This window comes from Dromiciops gliroides, chromosome 1, assembly GCF_019393635.1.
Source record: "Dromiciops gliroides isolate mDroGli1 chromosome 1, mDroGli1.pri, whole genome shotgun sequence".
Taxonomy (NCBI): Eukaryota; Metazoa; Chordata; class Mammalia; order Microbiotheria; family Microbiotheriidae; genus Dromiciops; species Dromiciops gliroides.
In genome coordinates, this window is record NC_057861.1 from 602,804,477 (window position 1) to 602,827,771 (window position 23,295).

At 35.3% G+C, this 23,295-nt stretch overlaps 1 protein-coding gene across 10 annotated transcripts in view; it reads left to right on the top strand.

Annotated features, from left to right (window-relative positions):
• AGTPBP1 (ATP/GTP binding carboxypeptidase 1) overlaps positions 1-23,295 on the top strand; it is a 212,696-nt gene that overhangs the window by 46,197 nt on the left and 143,204 nt on the right. For all 10 annotated transcript variants that reach the window (XM_043963888.1, XM_043963895.1, XM_043963953.1 and 7 more), the window contains exons 3-7: positions 2,135-2,259; positions 11,571-11,638; positions 18,626-18,689; positions 19,575-19,721; positions 23,093-23,224. In XM_043963888.1, the coding sequence (XP_043819823.1) occupies positions 2,135-2,259; positions 11,571-11,638; positions 18,626-18,689; positions 19,575-19,721; positions 23,093-23,224 (536 nt within the window). The remainder of the gene's footprint in view (positions 1-2,134; positions 2,260-11,570; positions 11,639-18,625; positions 18,690-19,574; positions 19,722-23,092; positions 23,225-23,295) is intronic.

A 23,295-nucleotide genomic window follows, 5' to 3' on the forward strand; every position in this document is an offset into this window, starting at 1 on the left:
GGTTTCCACTCTCTGTAAATACAGAATTTAAGGAATTTGCTTAGGGTCATCCAGTCAAAATGTTTTAGAGGTAGAACTTGAACCCAGTTTTTCTTGACTTCCTAGTTGGCTCTTTCTCTGCTCTGTCATAATGTATAGCTCATTACATAATCATTTTCATCCAGCTTCTTAGTATAATCTGTGTCGAAGTGCCTTTCTTAAGGCAGGTGTATCCTGGGGGGCATCAGGACAAGAACATTAGCAATAGTACTTTGGTCACCAGTAAGATGTTTCTGAGCCCTAGGAAAGTCAGCCTGAATTTTTGTCTTTTTTATGCTTCAGCCCAGGATATGCCTCTGTATAAAATCATTCCAAAGAGAGTGCTGCCCTCTAGTGATTACATCTACTTTAGCTGTTTGAAAAACACCATCAAAGACCTTGGAATAGCTTGAGCTGAAAAGGACCTTTGTTACCTGACTACCTGACTACATGACTCATTGATGCTCACACAGTAATTAGTATCAGATCTGAGTTTGACACTAATCACTGATCTGAGACTAATTACTATGGAAGCCCTTTTTATATCATACATAAGAAAATTATTCTGATGATATTGAGCCAGCGTGGGATGGCTGTGGAAGGAAGAGAAGGGGTCATTTACTTTTATGCAGAACTTTTTGATGATGTATTTTTTCATTGTTGTTGATCAAATTTTGCCTTTTAAAATTTGTTTTGATGACTAAATATGTACTAAACAGATTTATATGCAGATCTTTTTTGCTTCTTAGATATTTTTGGATAGTATGAATATTTTATTAGCTTAAAATTAACAAACATTCTCAATTAAAGTGAAAAAATTTTTCTTAAGACTTTTTAGTCTCAGAATTTTCACATTAAATTAATACGTTGCTAACTGCTTTCTGCAGTAGTAGCTTAAACTATTTAGACATCTTATTCTCTAATACTAGTTTTAAATCTACATTTTCTGGAGTCTTTACTTTGAGATTAGTGGAATTGTAACTTTGTCAAATAGTGTCTCTACTAAAATTGCTTTTTACTAAAAATATTAATAATATCATGATTAGGTGGAATAAATGCTGAATCTGGAGTCAAAATGTGGGTTCAAATCCAAATTCTGCCACTTGTGATTTTGGTTCAGTCATTTAAACTTTCTGGGCCTTACTTTCTTTATTTACAAAACAAGGGGTTTGGACTAGATGACCTCTGAGGTCTTTTAGCTCTAAACGTATGACCCCAAGATATTCTATGAGAGTTTGAAGTTGAACTTAGAATAGTGGTACTTCTATAACTAAAATTAGCTATGAGATCAGGACTTTCCAGTACCTTTCCTCTTTTTTTTTTTTTTTTTGGTCCTTGGAACGTCATCTCTCCCCATCTTTGCTTATCATATTCCTATTCAACTTTCATTTATCTGTTTATCTGTTTATCTGTTTATCTATCTATCTATCTATCTATCTATCTATCTATCTATCTATCTATCTATCTATCTATTTGAAGGGCAGTGAGGATTAAGTGACTTGCCCAGGGTCACACAGCTAGTAAGTGTCAAGTGTCTGAGGCCGGTTTTGAACTCAGGTCCTCCTGAATCCAGGGCTGGTGCTTTATGCACTGCGCCACCTGGCTGTCCCCTTCCTATTCAACTTTAAAATAATTTAATAAGCCTAACATGTTAGATATTATGGCAAGGTGCCATTAATACAAGGGTAGAGAGGGCATAGGCTTTGTTTCCAAGGAGCTTTCAATCTACAGGGAATAACTGATACCAGGGAGAGTGAGATAAGTGCAAAGGCAACATCCAAGCGGTGCACTGTGAGGAGGGAACCATCATGCTCCATTGACTTCTTCCTTCCTCATCTCCCTAAGGCCTCATACAACATACTGTTTTATGCCTCTTCATTGTATTTTTTGTATATTGTTGCCTACATCATACTATGTCACTTGCTCTGTGAAGGAGGGGAGGTGTCTGAACTTTGAATCTCATCCAGCACCTAACGTGGTTGCACACAAATGCTCAGTAGAGTTTTTAAATTGAATTGAATTGATTTCATGTTACTTGGTATTAGTAAAGTAAGAATTATAGTTAAAATATATAAATATGATGTGAAATCTAAACAGAAAACAACATTCTTTCTAGCCTTACTAGTAATTCTCGGATCGTAGCACTCCTGGCACAGCTGGAGAAGATCAACTATGAATGTCCGGAAGCAGAAGCTGCCAGATATGTTACATCAAAGATTCTTCACCTGACCCAAAGTCAAGGTAAATTTTTTTTTTTTAAGTGAGGCAATTGGGGTTAAGTGAATTGCCCAGGGTCACACAGCTAGTAAGTGTTAAGTGTCTGAGACTGGATTTGAACTCAGGTACTCCTGACTCCAGGGCCGGTGCTCTATCCACTGCGCCACCTAGCTGCCCCTAAATTTTTTTCTTAAAAATAATTTAGTATAATTAATTTTGTTAACTACTTCCAATAATGAATACCTGTTTTAGACTGTATAATCATATAGAAAACACAATTACAATTTGTAATATGTCAAACTAATGATAGAAATAATTCATTTATTCATATTATCTAAGAATTATAGTATCACACATTGTAAAAACTAACAAAAAGCTGTATACACATATATTTAAGCAATGGTCTCATGTACCTTGTCAACTCATAGGCTTTTATGACTAGAAGGATCGTAAGGTCATAAATCTAGAATTGGGAAGGACCTCAGAGGTAGTTATTTCAGGAGGAGGAAAAAGAAGCCCCAGAACATTAGGTGACTAGTCCAAGGTTACACAGGTAGTAAACGGAAGATAAATTAGTTCATTCCTTCTTTAATTCACAGTAAAATAATTTTTAGTCCCGTTGGAATTGAGTTTTTTTGTCATTACTGGTTTGATTTCAAAACATCTGCTTTATCCTTCTGTTTTTGCCCTTAACTACAATCTCCCACCTCCCTGTCCCCAAATTTGTTATGTCCCTCATTTCTGGTTTAAAGCAGTGTTTTCCAATCCAAACTAATGGGTAAACTAAAATTTCTGCTAACCCTTATTTCTCAGCTTGATAGCTCTCTAGAGGCTCAAGTCACTTTTACTAGATGGCTCTACTTCCTCTCTTCATACTTGCTCCTAAACCCTCTGGTTTATGGCCTCCTCATTCAACTAAAATTGCTCTCTCTGAAGTTATCAATGTTCTCTTAATTGCTAAAATCTAATCGACTTTCCTCAATCCTCATCCTTCCTGATGTCTATGCAGCCTTTAACAATATTGATTGCCTTCTCTTCCTAGATACTCTCTCCTCTCTAGGTTTTTGGGACACTGCTCTCTTCTGGCTATCCCACACCTTCTCATTGTTCTTTGCTGGATCATCATCCAGGACATGACCATTAATCATGGATCTTCCCAAGGCTCTTTCTTTGACCCTCTTTTCTTTTTCTTCTATACTATCTCAATTTTATGTACATCTTTATGAGATGCTTTCTAGAACTATCTATCAAGCCATAGTCTCCTAAGCTAGCTCCGGGTCTGTACTGCTTTTTAGACATCTCACATTTGATATCTTGTAGGCTTCTCAAGCTCTATATGTTCAAAACAGAACTTATTATCTGTTCTTCCACAGCCTTTCCTTTTCCTAACTTTTCTGTTATTCTCAAGAGCACTAGCATCCTCCCAGTCTTGTAGGTGGCTTCACTGTCCTTGGTTCCTCACTTGCACTTGCCTCACATAGCCATTCTGTTGTGAGATTTTGTAATTTCTACCATTATAATATCTTACATGCATTGCCTTCTCTTCACTTATACAGCAGTCGCCTTAGTCAGTCAACAAGCCTTTATTAAGTACCTACTATGTACCTTAGTATAGGCCTTAGTCATTTTGCATGTGGACTGTTGAAATAGCTTTCTAATTCATCTTCCTGCCTCCATGGTTGCTTTGCTCCAATCTGTCCTCCGCTCAGCTAACCTCTGCCTCCAGTAAGCTCCAGTAACTCCTTATTAACTCTAACATAAACATAGAATCATTTGTTTGACATTTAAAGCCCTTCAAAACCTTCTCCCTTCCTACCATTTCAGTCTTTTTATACTTGATTCATCTTCATATACTCTTTCTCTCTCTCTCTCTTTCTCTCTCTCTCTCTCTCTTTTTAGTGAGGCAATTCGGGTTAAGTGACTTGTCTGAGGCCGGATTTGAACTCAGGTACTCCTGATTCCAGGGCCGGTGCTCTATCCACTGCACCACCTAGCTGCCCCTTCATATAGTCTTTTAATCCACCTGGTTTATGTACTGTTCCTCCACCCAGGACATTCCATATCCTGATTGGGCATTTTCACCGGCTGTCCCCCTGTTCTTGATATGATGTCCCTCCTCACCTTCAGGCTTTCTTCAGGATTTACCTCAAATTCCACTGCCTGCAGGTGGCTTTTCCCAAGCTACCTTTTGTCCTACCTCCCCACAAGGGCGTTTCCGCTTTGAGATTGAGAATACAAATTCCTTCAACAACCAGTACTTCAATGTGAAAGTAAAACATAAAGAGAGTTTTGAAACCTTCTTTTCCTTTATAGTAGCAGCTGCCAAATCTTATCTGACTGTGGCACCTTGATACTCGGTATCTTTCTAGCTGCTGGCAGCATTTTTTTTCTTTTACTTGAAAGCTTTGGCTTTTGTCAGTCATGCTCCTGGGAGTTTTCATTTTGGGATTTCTTTCAAGAGATGATTGGTGGATTCTTTTTATTTTCTCTGTGTGTCCTCAGGTTCTAATAGATATGGGCAATTTTCATTCATAATTTTTTAAAAGAGAAATAAATTTTATTTATATTCAGGATTTATACATAAAAGTGGGTATAAACTGGTCTACATACTGTTGCTTGTATGTTATTCCATTCCTAGAATGTTCTTCTTTACCTCTGCCTCCCAGAATCCCTTCAAGACTCAGCTTAAATTCCACCTTGTAGTACCTCCCCTTCTCAGGAAGAAATGAATTAAAATTTGTTAAGTGTTTTCTGAACCTTAAAGCCCTATATGAAAGTGAGCTTTTATTATTATTATTTTATTGACTTTTTATGTAGCTCATGATTATCTATTGTACCTGTTGTCTCCCTGTTAGAATGTAAACTCCTTGAGGGCTAGGAGTAATTGTACTTGCTTGATACATAGTAAGCACTTAATAAATTCTTGTTGATTTACTGGCATTTACATTATATATTAAAGAAGGGGAATGGTAGAGAGAATTGGGGTGGAATAGTAGCATAAAGAATGAGGAAGCCTGGTGGAAAGCATCTCACTGAAGGACAAAGGAGGCAGAAATGGAAGCAATATTGTTAGGAGACTAAATTACAAGTTGTCTGGACAAAAAGAGGAAATATATGAGTTTGAGAAATATAGACCACAATCCTGACACTGAGGGATGATATGATAGTGCACTGTATCTAGTACATTTACTAGTGTGCTCTCCCTATCAAAAGATGAGTGGATGCCAATTTCTTAACTTGCTTTAAAGTTGAAAAGTTGGAGGAACTAACAAGGGGAAATTCTGTTCTAAATATGATTGTCTCCAACAAAGAGGAACTGTTTGCTGGGTTGGAAATGGTGATAACCTTTAGGGGAAAAGACCATTTCATGTAAGTTTTTGTGATAAAGGAGGGGAAAGTTGGGAAAAGTCTTACCCACATCTTGGGTTTTTTTGGGAAAAAGGTCTCAGAGAAAGAATAGCTGTCATGATTGACTAGGAAGTATGAAATTCTGAATACACAAAGATATACAATTATAGTGAAGAAGAGAGAGAGTTGTCCAAAAAGATTGCTTTGGATATACAGAGAATTCACCAACGAAATTAGTAAAAAAGGACACATGTAGAAGATCAGAGCAAGTATGGATATTGGAAGATGAATACAAATGTGTGGCATAGCCCTAAAAGAATCATGTCTGGATGAACTAGATGACCTTTAAGATCTCTTTCTCTTCTGAAATTCCATGATTCTGTAATTCTGATTTCACCATAGAATCATAGAATTTTAGAACAAGAAGGGACCTTTGACATCATCTTGCCCAACCTCTTCATTTTACAGATGAAGAATCAGGTCCAAATCAGTTAAGTTATTTGTCCAAGGTTACCCAGCTAGTTAGTGCAGTGCTGGGACTAAAATCCAGGTGTCCTGATTCCCACTTAAATGCTCTTTCTACCATACTATGCTGGGTCTTCTTGTTTCAAAGAATTTGGCCTTGTTTATAGGCTCATAGGTATTGAGTTTGAGGCTGTCTAGTACAGCCTCATTATTTTACAGATGAGGAAACTGAGACCAAGAGAAGTTGTCACATAGTAAGTTGCAGAGTTAAGATTCAAACCCAGTTCTCTGTCTCCAAATCCACTTAACCCTTTCCATTATACCATGCTTTCTATTTGCAACTACCCTGACAACAAGGAACTAATTTATATATAAGAAACCCTATCTTCAAGCTCTTGAAATGTATATTTTTTTCTGTAATTCAGACCCCATTTTACCTAAACTTCAAATTTCCTTTCCTGTTAATATATTAAATTCCTGTAATTTGGCCTTGTTTCTCATAAATGGTGGGGACACATCCCCAGTTGTTTCTGATACAGCTTTGCACCATATCTTTTTGCTTATTTGTCAGGATTAGTTTTAAAGGAAATAGCTAGGGAAGTGTCCCCACCATTTATGAGAAACAAGAAATGAGTACAAATGGCAAGAACTTAATATCTAGAAAGAAAATTCACTGAAAATTTAGACACTTTATAAACACATATCCTCTTTATGAAGCCTACACTAGGAGTAGTTCATATATTATACTGTAGGGTATTGTAAAACTTTAATTGCTCATGCCTTGGGTGGGATACTTTTCTTTTTCTTTTCTTTAGTGGTTTTTGGAAGCTGTGAGGGGCAGGGGAGAGGATCAGAAAGACATCAGAAATCATAGCCTTCATAATGCACAGTGAACAGTTAAGAATTTACATTTATTGAGATAGCCAGTGGGACCTAAAAATTCTGTAAAATCATCTTGTATTTTATATCTAACTAGTTCCATTGTAATAATTTGAACTACTATATATCAAATTTCTCTATAGTGTTATTTGTAAATGGCATAAAGAAAATTGTTCAGATAAATTCTAGTGTTATATTGCTAACCAGAGATAGTTTTTTGATATAAGAAATTGGCATTCATCTCCTGTCTTTAAAATGTTATTATTGAACTGGTAAAACTTCTAGGATGGTTAGGCAGTGACATTTTAAGGCATTATGCTCTCTAAATGAATTTGATTTTGTTTCAGGAAGTGGTTTAATTTTCTTGGTTTGTTGGAAACTTGAAGAATGACTAGTTAGTCTCTGTCAACAAGACTACTTAACTTATTCTTTAAATTAGGCTAAAGATTATTTTCATTAGAGATATTGAAGGCATTTTTATTCAGTATTTAAACTACCACTACTCAGTTTCCTATGAAAATTATAAATGTGAGCTATTATTATTTAATGCTTTAAGGTTTGAAAAGCATTTTATATATATGTACATATACCTATACTTAAAATCTAATTTGATCCTTTTGTTATCCCTGTTTTACATATGAGGAAAGGCATTCAATGAGGTCAAATCATTTGCCAAGTGTCATATAGTTAGTGTGTATCTGTGGCAGTTTTCCTGATGTCCAATACAGATCTATTTACTATAAAATGGTGCCTCTTTTTGAAAAACGTAGAATGTGCTTTCTTGTAAGTGTACTAACTTAGTTAATACTAAAATTAATGATATTACTACTTACTGTATGTGTTATTTAAATGTATATTTCTTAGGCATTTGTAAGATGGCAGCAGAGATTTGTAATTCAGTAGACTTCCATCTTGCTCGTGGGAAAATTTTTTTTGTAGGGCTAATTGTTCATGCCTGAGGTTATGAATATATGGAAAATAGATTGTATTTGATATTTTGATGGCAGATAATTATGTTCTACATGGTTATTTCAGTAGCAATTATTGATGATTCTTATAAATAATATTATACTCTAGAGTCTATACCCTTGCCGTATCTTCAGTATCCATGTAACAGTATTTAAAAAAATAATTGAAATGGCATTATGCAAAAATCTCAATTAAGAAACCATGTAGCAAAAGAGCTTCTTTATAACAGAGTCAGCTACACTAAGACATGGATAATGCAATCTTTGATAAATCATGCATTATCGCAGATACTATTCAATAGCCATTTTTTTTTTTTTTGCTGAGTTGCACATGTGTATGCTGTGTAGGACAAAAATACCTCTTTAAACATCTTCTCTTTGTTTTTTAACAATCCTTGGTTACAAGCTTGACCCCTAAATGACATTGTAAAGTTATAGACGTTCGTCTTCAACATTTTAACCTCCCTTTTTCTGAACTTATTTTTATTCCTCCGTGTTGACTTTACCCTTATCAGTCTTCTCTCCTTTTATCTTGATAGCTCTTAGATAAGTCAGAGGCTACCCAGTGACATTTTGGAGACCTCTTCTCTGGCACATTGTCTCTACCTAGGTAGGGCCTGGGAATGTCAACATTTAGAACTCTTCTAAGGGTTGCTACCACTTTCCTCAATAAGCACTAAGTCTCTGTAAGGTTTCTACCTAGAAGTGGTTTTTTAAATAGTGTAAAGGACAAGAAAGGACTTGTTTATTGGCTCAAACGAATTTAGAGGCCATCCTACCCTGGAGACCTATGAAGTGTCCATGCTTTATAGTACTATCTTGGGGTTTGTTTCTCCATGTTAGTGCTCTATCCCCAAACCCCTTTGTGTTGCATTGCTCTTTTCTGACTATCATTTCCAATATTAGTTGCTTCTCCTTTTTTGTTTTGTGATATACTAGACCAGCAGTAGTGGCATAATTCTTGCTTCCTACTTCTACTTCTTTGAGAACTTCAGTCTACCAGTCACTCACCTTGCCTTCATTAAGGCTTCTTATACCTGCATCAGAAAGTTTTTGTTTCTTTGATCTATTAGTCTCTTGGTCATTGTCCTTTCTTAAGAAGCTCAGTACCTGCTTCATAGTCTTTATTGTCATTCCAATCCATGACTTCTTACTTGGTGACATCTATATGTGTGTGTCTATGTTTTACATAGATATATGTCATGTACACATATATGTCTGTGTATATACACACATACCACACATACACACACAGATATATAGGGGTGTTTGAGGGTACATATATATGCATATGCACATACATTGCAAAATATTGCAGTTGTCTCTGCAAAACTAAGGTCATCTGTTATGTGCACCCTTATATCTCCTAATCTATCTAGTTAAGTTATATCTATATAGATATCTAGATCTCTCTCTCTAGATATCTTAAATAGATAGGTAGATGGATGTACCCTTAAAAACCCAAGCTCTCTACTTGATTAACCCTTATAACTCTACTTCAGGTACCTATACAGTGATCTTTAGATGGTACACTAATTTATAATTATGACACTTCTATGTTCTTGAACTCTGAAATTTTCCCTCTTTGATTATATATGCATCTTTCCATATTTCCTTGTGTCTTACTCTTTCTAAATCTGTTCATTATCTTCACTTTGAGCTCTGGTCCTGCTATCCCTTTTTATTGTCCCAGTCTCTTTTTGGCTTTACTTTCATTCCTTAATTTCTTGACCCTATAGTCAACCAGTTCATATATTCATTGATCGTCACAGTTGCCTTCCTTATCTTCTTCCCCTATTACCATTCATTATCTTGTCAGTTCTCAATTCATTATCTCCCTTCCCCTAAATCCTTGTTCTTTGGTCACCCTGTTAGAGGATGTTATACCACTATGTGAACGGAATCAGTTGAAAATTTATATTTTCTTATTATAACTTGTCCTTCACTCTAGTATGATTATCATTTAATTCTTTCCTAATTGACCAAGTCAGGCCTCCAAATTTGACTGTTACAAATCTTCTTAGTTAATGCAGTGGATAGTGTGCTAGACTTGGGATCAGAAGACTTAAGTTTGAGTTTCTCTATGTATGTGGCCCTGGGCAAGTCACATAACCTCTCTGAGCCTCATTTTCTTCATATGTAAAATGGGGATAATAATAGCACTTGCCTTACAAGGTTGTTGGGAGGATCAAATGAATTAACATATGAAACACACTTTGCAAACCTTAAAGAGCTACATAAATGATAGCTGGTTTTTAGCAGTCAAGGAGGTGCTGCAGTGGATAGTAGGCTGGATCTAGAGTCAGGAAGTCCTAAGTTCAAATCCACCTTCAGGTACTTACTCGATTTGTGACCCTGGGAAAGGGTCTCAGTTTCCCCATCTGTAAAATGGAGATAGTAATAGCACTTGCCTCCTAGGGTTATTATTATAAGTATCAAATGAAATATTTGTAAAGTACTTTGTAAACCTTAAAATGCTATATAAATGCTAGCTATTACTATTCTGCTCAAATCTCCTATCCTCTTTTCATTCTTCTTTCAGTAGATAATGTTGCTTCCTATTTTTCTGCAATAATTGAGGCTATCTGTAATGAATACTCACATATCCCCTACTTCCTGTCTCAAAATCTATCTGTATCTTTACCTATTCTCTCCTCCTTTGCTTCTGTCTGTGGAAATGGTTATTCTTCTTGCTAATTCTGACGCCTCTCCTTGTGCTCTTTATACTGTCCTCTCCTTTCTTTTCCAGCAACTTGTCCCATTCATCATTTTCCTCTTTTTGATCTTCAGTCTTTCCCTATCTATTGACTTCTTTTCTGCCACCTACAAACGTGCTCTACCTCATCCTTTAAAAAACAAAACAAATTCAGTGATATATGTAACATTTTACCTAAAATTCAGTGATAATGAATACCATTCAGTTCTTCTCTGTTCTAGAAGCAGACATCCTTTTCTAAGCCCTGGCCCTCTCCCTTTGGTACTTTCCTATAAAAAATAGTACCAGTAACTTTCTGTTTACTTCTCTTTATTTTGGCACATTGCCTTTTTTTCTAGTTCTTCTCTGACCAAAGGGAGAAAAATTAGAGAGAGGTCCTCATGAACTTGCAAAATAATAGAGAAAATAAAACTTCCTCTTAGATGCTGGTAGAAAACTTACAGGTTTCTTTCATCCCTCATGATTGCAGAAGCAGCTCCTTTCCGTTGCTTTTATGAGTGCTCCAGTGATATTGTACTATTCAGGATTTTAAAATAGTGTTTTAAAAACACATTTTGAAAGAGAATATTAAATTTTCCTTCCTGCCATTTTTGATGAGAGCATTTTCCGTTTGTAGACCTGGAAAATTTGTGGGAGGCCTGGTGTCCTATTTTTACTGATTCCTATTCCTAGCCTTTGGCATTGCCTTTGAATTGTTGGACTGGAGAACAGGGACCTAATTAGGCCATGTCAGGAGCAGTGGTGAAATGAGGGGAATACTTCATTCACTGAAACATGGAAATCCATCATACTACACCTTGGAGAGTAGGGTCATCTACAACAGAGACAGGATCACCCAAGAAGCAATTTGGTAGGTGTCTTAGGTCTATGAATGGTAACCTTATCCACTCTAGTTATAAGATAGCACACATATTTTTCTTCTTTTAGTTATGAAAAGATACTGTGTTTCTGCTTTTCAGAGAAAATCAGGAAAGAAATGACAGCCAAAGGTTCTACAGGAATGGATGTTCTACTCTCAACATTAGAGGTAAGTAACTAAGGCTTAATTATATTTGTAGTTATGCTTCTCCATGAGAAATGCTAAGTAGCATAATGACCATAATAAACATTGATTTTTTTCTCCCTTGGCTTTGATTAATAACATTTTGTAGCTCCTTTTGGCCAATGGTTTTGACTTAGAAGTATATTTAAAGAAAATTAAACTGTTACTTTTACGTATTATTTTTCTAATTATCTTGGGGAGTAATAAGCATTCTAATTTTATGAGGTTGTGTAACTAAGGGATTTAAAACAAAGTTTAAATTTACTATGATTAATTATAACCATTAGTGGATGAAACTACCTAGAAATAAGTAAACTTATCTTATAAAAATGAATATTAAAATTTTATTGTTGTTATAAAGTATATATATAGTTAGTAACTTGAATTTAATAGAGATTACATAAGTACTTCAGAAGATTACATTAATGAGGGTACTATCTTCACTGACACAGATCTCAGTGAATTGCTATCCCCCCATACTCCCAAATTTATGTTTAGTGATGATCCTCCCAGACCTTAGTTAGACTTCAGTGACATTCAAGGATCTGCAGCTAGACAGTCCTTTTTATTTCTCCTTAATTATTACATTCTCCATAGTTGCTGTTCCAAATCTCTTCTGTCCTCAAGCTTCCCATACTGTCATCTCCTCCCATCCTCATAGCTGAGGACTTTGCTTCATACTTTCCTGAGAAAATATAGAGGCTGTTTGCCATGATCCACCACTTCTTCCTTATTCTGTATCTTAAAATGCCTTGACATCCTCCTCCAATTTCTCTTCCTTTTCTCTAGTCTTTGGTGAAGAGATGATCTTTTGCCTCAGCAGAGTCTCACCCCTCTTCTTGTACCCTTGATTCCATCTTCTTCTCTGGCAGATTATCCTCAAAATCATTCACATTCCCTTCCTCTCCCTCTCTCTCTAGTTTCTCTCCATCTACTGACACACTCCCCACAGTCTAAAAACATGCATAGGTCTCTTCCTTCCTTAAAAAACCTTCACTTAACTCTGTCCTGTTTTATTTTTCCCTTTCACAGCCAAACCCCTAGGAAAAACTATCAACACCAATTGCATCTACTTCTTTTGCTCTCACTTATGTCTTAACCCCATGTAATATGGCTTCCAATCTCATCCCTCTTCTGAAACCAATTTTTCCAGTTTGCCAATGATGTCTTTTTAAAAAATTAACAAAAATTCTTCTCTCTTTGCCTACTCAAACTCCTTTCCTCCAATTGAGAATGAAATAAAAACAAAATTCCTGTTACAAATATTGGCCATGTCCCTCCAAATACACACAATTTGTGTGTGTGTGTATATATATGTATATACGCACATATATGTAGGTATGTACACACATATATGTATATGTGCACATATATATGTGTGTGTGTGTACTCACACACATATGCAAGTGTGCGTGTGTACCTATATATCTGATTCTGCACTCCAAATCATTTACCTTTCTATCAAGAGGTGGGTAGCATGTTTGAGTATTAGTCTTCTAGACTCAAGGTTGGTCATCACATTGATCAGAGATCCTAATTTTTTCAAACTTCTTTGACTTTTCTATATTATTGTCATTGTATAAATTGTTCTGGTCCTATTCATTCTGTGTTCATACAGTCTTGCAAGGTTTCTAAAATTGTCTCCTTCACCATTTCTTGAAGTACAATAGTATTCTATCATATTTATATATCATAACTCCATTCCCCAATTTATGGGCACCTCCTTAGATTCCCATTCTTTGCTACCTCAAAAAAAGCTATAAATATTTTATACATTCTTAGAGTTTGTTTTGCTTAGGACTTATTCCTGCCTTAATTTGCCCTACCTCTAACTCCCCCTTTTCACTTCTTCACCTTTCCTTTCCCCTTCCTTGGAGTGAAATAAATATTTGAAACCAACTATGTGAGTGTATATGTATTCTTCCCTCCTTTGAGCAGTAATGAGAGTGAAGTTCCAGTGTCAGCCACTCCTTCCACCTTCTCCTCCTTGTTTATGTAGTTGTCTATTTGTGCATCTTGATTATGTGAAATAATTTCCCCTAATTTTCATTTCTGTTCCCTTTCCCCCACTCCCCTAGGTATTCCTCTTCCCCTCTCTTAATTTTTCTCTTACAATAGTCAAGGCATAATAAAATTACTTCTAGACTTTGTCTAATTAGACTTTATTGATGACTCCTGATGATGTTAAAGTTTAGAGGGAGTATGTGTATCATCTCCCCATATTAGAATGTAAACAGTTTATCCTTGTTTAATCCTTTATCATTGTATGTTCATGTAACTTTTTTTTTGGTGGGGCAATGAGGGTTAAGTGACTTGCTCAAGGTCACACAGCTAGTAAGTGTCAAGGTTCTGAGGCCAGATTTGAACTCAGGTCTTCCTGAATCCAGGGCTGATGCTTTATCCACTGTGCTACCTAGCTGCCCCCTTCACATTACTTTTTCAGGTTTCTTTTGACTCCTTTGTTTGAACTTCAGAGTTTCTACAGAGCTCTGGTATTTTCATCTGGAATTCTTGGAAGTATTCTCCTTCTATAAAAATCCATTTTTCCTCCTAACTGATTATACTCACTTTTCTTGTATAAGTTATTATTGACTGTAGACCTATATCCTTTGCTTTCTGTATTGTCATATTCAAAGCTCCTTAATAGAGGTGGATTTTAAATCATGTGTGATCCTGACTATGGCTTCTTAGTAATTGAATTCTTTCTTTTTGCTTTCAGTATTTTTCTTTGACCAGGAAGCTATGGATTTTGGCTGTAATATTCCTGGGAATTTTCATTTTGGGAATTCATTCTGTTTCCACTTGCCTTCTGCTTCAGAGATCTATGCAATTTTCTTAAGATTTCTTGAAATATATTTTGGCGCTTGTTTTGGTCACAGTATTCATATTGTTCCAATGATTCTTAATTTTTTCTCCCAAATCTTATTTTCCAGGGCATTTTTTTGGGGGTACTATGAGATAACTTAGATTTTCTTTTTCTTTTTTCTTTAGGCTTTTCACTTTGTTTTATTATTTTTTGTTTTCTTATGGAGTCATTGGCTGCTATTGATCCATTTTAACTTTCAGAGAGTTTGTTGCTATTAATTCCATAGCTTTAATTTCTTTTCCAATTTTTTTCTTCTAGCTATATCATTTCATTGACAAAAACATTTTTGAACTCTCACTTCATCTCTGAATTGTGCCCATAGTGTGTTTCAGTTTTAGAGTAGTCATCTTCTGAGTTTATGTCTTGAGCATCCCTGTTTAATATATAAAATTGATAAAAAAAATTTAAGAATCATTGGAATAATATGAACACTGTAAATAAAACAAGTCATCATAATAGCTATTTATAATGGGATTCTTTTTTGTTCATTCTTCTGGCCAACTTCCTGAATTCAGACTTGATATTAGGTTTGGACTCTGTACATGTATGTCTAGAAGAAAATTATGGGTGGTCTTTTTTTCTGCTTTCTTGGAGTCTTGAGAGTTGTGTTGTTCTAGGAACTCAGGAACAGCTCAGGCAGAGGGCCTGAAAGCTTTTGGTGCTCCTCAGAGGCTGATTGCTGTCCCCTGGTCTGAGCTCTCTAAGTTGCTGACCTATGTTTGGGTTTGAGCAATAGAAAATTGCTGCTGGACTTGATTAGTGTCAGCCAACTGGGAAGTTCTGTTGGTTCAGAGTGATTGAATTGCAGGTTTCTCTTTGAATTGGGATTTATGCCCTGCTTATTCCATTTCAGACTGGGCTAGAAGGTGGATCCAGGCCTCTCTCTGCTCCCGGAATCTTAGGTGCACTGCTGCCATTTGATTGTTCCCTGCTCTGGGGGCAGGTGAAGGTCCACTCTTTCCTGTATCTGTCACCTGGGATTGGATAGTGGACAGCAAAGTTGGCAGTTTATATCTGTTTCAGGATATTGTCCTATGTCACAGGATGGATTTGAGGATGCCCCAGTATGGGCCAGGGACCTCTACTTGTGTAGGTATACTTCCATGACCAGTGCCCTCCTGATCGGACCTATCCCCAGTGTCTGTAAACCTTATGCCAGCCTGGGCTGGAAAAATCACTCATTGTGACTTTTTCTTGGAATTCCATATTAGGATTTGGTCTGGTATATTTTCTAGGTCTGTTTGGAGGAGTTTTTCAGGGTATGAAGGGAGGGTGTTAAAACCTCGCTGTACTGCTTCCAACTCTTTTGCCATCTTGGTCTCATGTTATCCTCTATCCCTCCCAGTGGTGTCTTAATTTCAAAATCAGATGAATTTGTCTTAGTCCTCATCCTTATTGACTACTTTGAAACTATTTTCTCTGTTGACCACTCTCCCTAGTTTTTTTTGTGAAACCATTATTTCTTGCTATTTTTCCTACATGTCTTATGACTACTATTCTGTCTCCTTTGCTGGATCTTCATCCATATTTCAACCCCTAACTATGAGTTTACTCTAAGCCTCTTTCTGAGACCTCCTTTCTTGTCTTTCAACCATTTCTCTTGGTGATTTAATCAATTATCATGGATTCAGTTGCCACATCTACACAGATGACTACCAAATCTGTATATCTGATCTTAGTCTCTCTCCTGTACTCTAGTCCTCCAGCACCAACTGCCTGTTGGACATTTCAAACTGGTATATACCCTAAAGATATCTTAAGTGCAACGTGTCCTAAAAAGAACTTATTTTCCTCCCCAACCCACTTATTTTCTGAACTTTATTATTTATTTTGAGAGGGCAAGACCATGTTTCTAGTCAGTCAAGTTTACAACCTTACAGCCATTCTTGATTTGTCACTCTTACCAAATATCCAGTCGATTGCAAATCTTGTTGATTCTGGATCCATATTTCTTACATATATTCCCTTCTCAGTATTCAGATAACTACAACTCAGTCCCTTATCACCTCTTGCCTGGACTATTTCAATAATCTTCAGATTGAACTTCCTGCTTCTATTCTTTCCACACAGCTGCCAAAATGATTATTCAAAAGTACTGGTCTTACCGTGTAGCTTACCTTCTCAGGAATCTTTAATGACTCCCTGTTGCTTTTATGATAAAATACAAATTCATCTATTTAGCATTTAAAACCCTTTACAACCTCACTCCAAACAACTTTTTCAGCCTTATTTTCCATTATTTTTCTTAATGACTTCTTTGGTCTAAACAAACTGACCTTGCTATTCCTCAGCACATGACATTCTCTCTCCTTTGCACAGGCTAGCTCCTATGTCTGTAACTTCCCCTTCCCTCTTTTTGCTTCTTAGAACTCCTGCTTTCCTTTTGAGGTTGGCTTAAATGGCGTTTGTGAGACCTTTCTTGGTCTTTCAGCTGCCAGTACCTCCCTCTTTCCCCATTACTTTGTTCTTATTTTGTGCACATATACTTGTTCAAAGCTCCTCGTAGGCAAGGACTTTTCATTTATGTCTTTATATTGCTAGTGCTTGGCACATAGAAGGCGCTCAATAAATGCTTATCAATTGGTTGATTGGACTAGCCTTTTGCTAGGCTTGTACTTCAGGGCTTTTTACTTTGGTAAGTAAGACCTGCCAGAGCTAATGCTTTGTTGGCATTGCACTGAGAACTCACAATCACCTTCATGTCCTTTAATCATAAGCCACATGAATATTGCTATTGTGAAGATAATGGTATCATAGATCTGGAACAGGAGGGTACTTCAGAGGCTATCTAGTCTAATCCACCTCATTTTACAGATGAGGAACCTGAGGATCCCAGGGAGATTTTGTGTCTTGTTCAAGATCACACAGGTTAGAGGAATTAGCTATATGTATTCACAGACTAGCTTCAGTGTCATAAGTATAAAAATGTTTTTTTAATGTGTGTTGGAAATTGTAAGAATCTTTATTAATGCCATTAGGATCTCACATTTATTTTCCCTTCCCATTTAAAAAAATGATTCCCTTCAAAATTGGGAAAATTTTCAGAAACTGACAAATGTAATTATCAATATTTATTGAGAACAGTAGATTTTAATGTATATATTTATATTTTTCATCGCATTTATGCTGAAATTTGAAAATCAAGTGGTATAGTTTTATGTTTAAAAATTTTGGGGAAATTATCTTTTGTGCAAATATATATCTTAAGATAGTCTTTAGAGGAATCAATTTCTTCTTTTGTTCTGGGAAGGGTGAATGTATTATGGAGGTAATATTTTTATTCTTGGGAAATATTGAATTGTACTATTTAGTGCAAAGGTTTTTTGCGTGTGTCATGGATCCCTTTGAGAGTCTGGTGAAGCTGATAGACCCCTTCCCGGGATAATGCATTTATATGAATAAAGGACATAGGAAAAGGAAACAAAGGAAAACAGTTATACTGAAATATAGTTTTCCTTCTAAGAGAAGAAATTTATCAACTCCTTTTCCTTTCCTTATTTCCTTATTTCCTTTCATTATTGGAGCATTGGGAAAAGCTACTTACTCCCAATTCTAGTTATTATTTTACTAAAATATCTAAATGTTTTTGAGGTTTTAGATTTTTAAAAAAGTTTTATTTATTCTCATAACTTTGAAGGACCTCCTTCAAAGGTCCTTTATATCTAATTGCCCTGAGTACATGTGCATAAGAAAAAATGGAAATCTCCCCTAACGTTAATTTATTCCCTAATGATCCTAATAGCTTAAATTTATGTGACCCTTTATGGCTTTTAGAGTGCTCTTCTTATGGTTCTATGAAGTATGTTAGTATAAGTATTATTATCCCCATTTTAAAGACGAGGAAGTTGACTGTCTTAGCAGTTAAATGTCTCAGCCAAGGCCAGACACTAGTAAATGGAAGTTTAAGGATTAAAGAAAGATTCTGGAGGGAAAAGAACTAGGAATATAGTGGGAAGTGAGGATAGTTAGAAACTTGAAGGCATTTGATCTTAGGCCTAAAGATGGAGAAGGGAAAGGTACCCATAAAATTTAGATAAATGCCAAAAGACAGAGTTTAGTAATGATGTACAATGATTTTAATACTGCAAATAAAATATTTATTTCAGAACACGAAAGATCTTCAGACAACACTTAATATCTTAAACATTCTTGTTGAATTGGTGTCAGTTGGTAAGTTTTCCTTTGATTTTATTGCTGTATGTAAAGAATAACGAATCACATATATCTATAATGATTATAATTTCTGAGCCCGAAATGAGGGAACACATTCTGATAAAGGACATTCTTTTTGCAAAGCCCCTTGGAAAGTATCCTTTTTTTTCCTAGAGGTCAAGACCGTCCTGAAAGACTCTTAATGTAGAGGTGTCACAAACGAGCACATGCAACCCTATTGTTATTTTATGTAGCGTCTTAAAAATGTGCTAGAATTCCACGAGGGTAACGTACTAGGATTTATCTGGTGACAATAGGGTATCTCGAAGGCCTGTTGTCAAAGTTTTAACTTCGCTTCCTGCCCCTTTATGTGTCATACATAAGTTGTGGGATGCCAATTTAAAATGGATTTGTAGGTAAGGAAGGAGATTACATTGTAGATGTTTTACCTTTTCTTTTTACCATAGATATCAGCGTTGCCCCATATACCTGAGGGCAGACATCTAGAATTCCTCTTTTTATTATTTAGAAACGGCCATAGGATTCTAGACCCAGAGGTCAGCTGTTCTGAACCCCTAATTTTACAGACGAAGGAATTGAGAACCAGAGAAGTTAACTGAGTTGACCAAGGTTATAGAGTTCAAAAGTAGCTGAGCCAGGATTAGAATGAGGCTTTGTGATTCTAAATTCATTGTTCTTTTCTTTGCTTCATGAAGCACCTCCCCAAAATGTGCCTATTGTGTTAGTTATACATAATTTTTCTGTGATTTTTTTTCCCCTAATGGTGAATTGAAATCTCCAAATACTTAATATGTTTTGACTTCCCACAATTTTCATGATGCTATAACAAAAATTGTGTTGAACATGGCATTGAGTATTGTATATGTTGGTTTAAATTTGAAGGTGGTAGTAGGAGAGCAAGTGCTTTAGTTGCCAAAGGTGGCACACAAATATTGTTGCAGTTACTTTTGAATGCCAGCAAAGAATCTCCTCCACATGAAGAGTTAATGATTCAAGTTCACACCATTCTTGCGAGAACTGGACCAAAAGGTAACCATTTTAATGGAATAATTATTAGAACTGGATAATTAGAATAAGAACTATCCTTTGTAATATTGTCATTATTTGTCTGGAACTGCTAAATTTGAACTTCGAATGATGCTGTTTAACTCTTTGTTTTGTAATACAGCATGCTTGTCAGAGTCTCTTTATAAGTTGTTCTCACATTATTAATAATCTTGATTTCATGGACAGTTGTTAAATATAGAAATTGCTAGGTGAAAACAAATAGAAACTATTATTATTATTATTCCCACTTTAGTAACATAAACTCTGTGATCTTTATGTAGGGGGAGATAGAGAACGTGAAGACTGTTGAAAATAGGGAGAATTCTGCAATTACTTACTCATTTCCTGTGGTATTCAAGAGATATCAATGAAAAATAACATAATCTTTGATCTTAAGAATCTTACATTTTAACCTGAAGGAAATACATGTATTGTAAATAAAGTAGAAGGTGGTAATGGCAAAAAAAGAGAGCCAAAGTGCTCTGAAGAAATTGGAGAAAAAGATCACTTTAAGCTGATGTGGGATGAAAACAGGGGATTGTTGGCATTAAAGGTGTTATTAAGGAAGTGGCCTCTGAGCTAGGGGACTTGAAGAAATAGATTTTGGTAGGCAGAGATGTACTTCAAAAAGTTTAAGAATGAAGTAAGCAAACTCTTTTATTATTGTTTTCCATTAATAATTATTTTTAGTGATTATTATATGTTCTACAAAATTAGAAGTATAATCTCTACATACAAAAATGCAAAATAGTTCTCATTACCTCTTCAGTGATGGTGGCAGAACAGGGGGAAATAATTGCGTGGTTTTTAGACTTTCTCTGAACTTAAACTTATCTGCTTTAAATTTGAGATCCTTATCCAACAACCATTTCGAGGGACTGAATCATGTTAATATTGACATATTCACTGTAAGAAGATTGTAGTTAAGTGGAAAGATAGCTCATAGCCAATTCTTGGAAAGGTAAATAAAAAATAGGGGGAATTAGTTTTCTCATGTGTCCAGAGGCAACAAATCATGTCATGAGACATTTTGTTCTCTTTGTGTTGAAGTTCTTTTGATAGGTATTTGAAAAAAAGATTATTATGAATATAATTGACTCTTATGCACCAATATTTGTTGAAGAGATTAATAGAGAAATTCTATGAAGAAGTTGCTAAGACTTAAATTAATATACCTTGATACTGACTTCAGTGCAAAGGTGGGAATAGGTGAGGCCAATGAAAACTATATTAGACAATATGAATCAAGAGTAAGAAATGAGAGAGGCCAAAGACTTGTGGAATGCACAGGACCTTCAAGCCTATTCATCATGAACAGTTTCTTTGAAAAAAGGATCAAAATGTCCTGTACATGGCAAGAATTGCACATCTTAGAGATATTTTTTAACTGGCAGGAAATGACTTGTTACTTATGTAGGAATCATTTGTTATTCAACTGTCAGTATATAATCAGGTAACTGACTTATTAGAACTAAATTCAAATAAAAGAATAAAAATGAGAAAAATATCCAGCCTGACCCATTTAAATATTATAGATGATGAAAAATGGGTTATGGATATAATATGTAAACATACTATAAATATAACTCATGTAGAAGTATAACTGATATAATTCAAGTACTACAATAAGAAGGTCAAAAGAACCTAAAATGTACCTTACTCAGTAAAAACTGGATTTACTGAAGCAGAGAGATATGACAGACAAGAACAACAGTGGTTTGGAATGTAAAAATATCACAGAAAAGGATAATTATGAGCACTATCAAGTTGTAAAACAGAGAGAAGAAATGGAGGGTAAAACCAGTTTAAAGAAAGCTTACTGAGAGTTCTAATTAAGCATATTCATCCTGAGGGTAAAGGATGAAAATGAAAAAAGATCCATAAATATTATTATAATAAACTTTATGTCATTAAGGAAGGTGGAACCACCACACTTGTTTTCTAATATCACAGTCTCACATGTACTTAGAGAAATAAAAGTGGCAATAAAGAGATCAAAGATAGGAAAAGCAACTGCATTATACCAAGTATATGTAGAAGAAATCTATGCTTCAGGTGACAAAATCATTAAGGCTTTAAGGTATTTACAAAGTATCTAAAACAGGAAAATACCAAAGACATGGAAAAATATTAGAACGGTTAATATCAATAAAAAGTTAGTCAAGAGAATATCAACAACTACTTATTAACATGCCGATGCTCCCCTCTATGTAAGAATTTAATGCAATTTTGTCGGCTCTCCTCCTGTTTAATATTAGGCCCAGCTTGTCTGATGATCTCTTTCATTGTTCATCTAACTACATGTCAAAAGCTGGATAATAAATATTCTTTATCCTCTTGGTTTTCCTTGTGGTTGTATGGATGGCTAGGCCAGACTCTTGAGTGGTTCTGAATAGTGTCAAAAAGGCACTATAATGTTCTAGGCCTTGATGCAGTAGGTGCAGTGTTATCAACAGATAGGAACTTTTGGAGAACTTCACCACATATAGAGAATCCTTCTTCAATTTAGGCTGTTCACTGGTTCCCTTCCATGGCAATGGAAAATACCTTTGATTAGTATATGATTCAGTTTTATGCCCCACCTGCTAATAGTGATGAGAGGGTCATCAATCAGGGTTCTGTCTTCTAAGGAATTTTGCATAATTTTGATGCTTGTATGGGAGAGAATATTAAAAGGTGATCATTTGCTCTATCAAATCAAATGATTTTTATAATCAATAAGCAGTGAGCACATTAAGATCTTGTATTCTTTATATCTTTCTGTGAATTACATGATGATAAAGATATATTCTAATATGGAATATCACTTGTAAAAGCCTACCTATTTTCTATCTATACCCTGATTAAGGATGACCTTAATGTGTGTGTGTAATCCTTAAATTCCTAAATGCTACTGGTTAGCTCCTCCCAAATTTCACTTAATCCCCCACTAATCTGGCTTTGACTATCATAAGAAAGTGACTGCTACAATTGGTTCTTTTCTATATCTTAAAAAAGTACTTTTAGGAATATATACATATACATATATGCATATATATGTGTGTGTGTATACATATACACATATATAATCATGCTTAAAAGCCATTTTGTTTTACTTTGCCATCTATTTGCAAGAGAATTCCTCAACACAAACCTGTAAATCTTGTTTAACTTGATATAAAAATATAAAAAATGAGAGCTATTTTTTTCAGCTGTATTTATCAGACCTTGAAAAATCTGAGAAAAGAATTAACTATAAGCTTAACTGGCATAAAATGACTTGTATATGTAGGTATTCAAAAATAGGAATTGGAAAATAATTGCATCTTGTTCTTGAGTTACTTATAAATGCTTTATATTTATTTTTATTATAGACAAAAAATTTGGAGTGAAGTCTAGAATTAATGGCGCCTTAACTATAACTTTGAATTTGGTGAAACAGAATTTGCAGAATCAACGTTTAGTGCTGCCTTGTCTTCAGCTTTTACGAGTGTATTCTACCAATCGTAAGTGTTGTAAGATTTCTTTCAGTTTACCTAATTTACAAAAGAAAGTCTTTTTTAAATGTAAAGCAAAA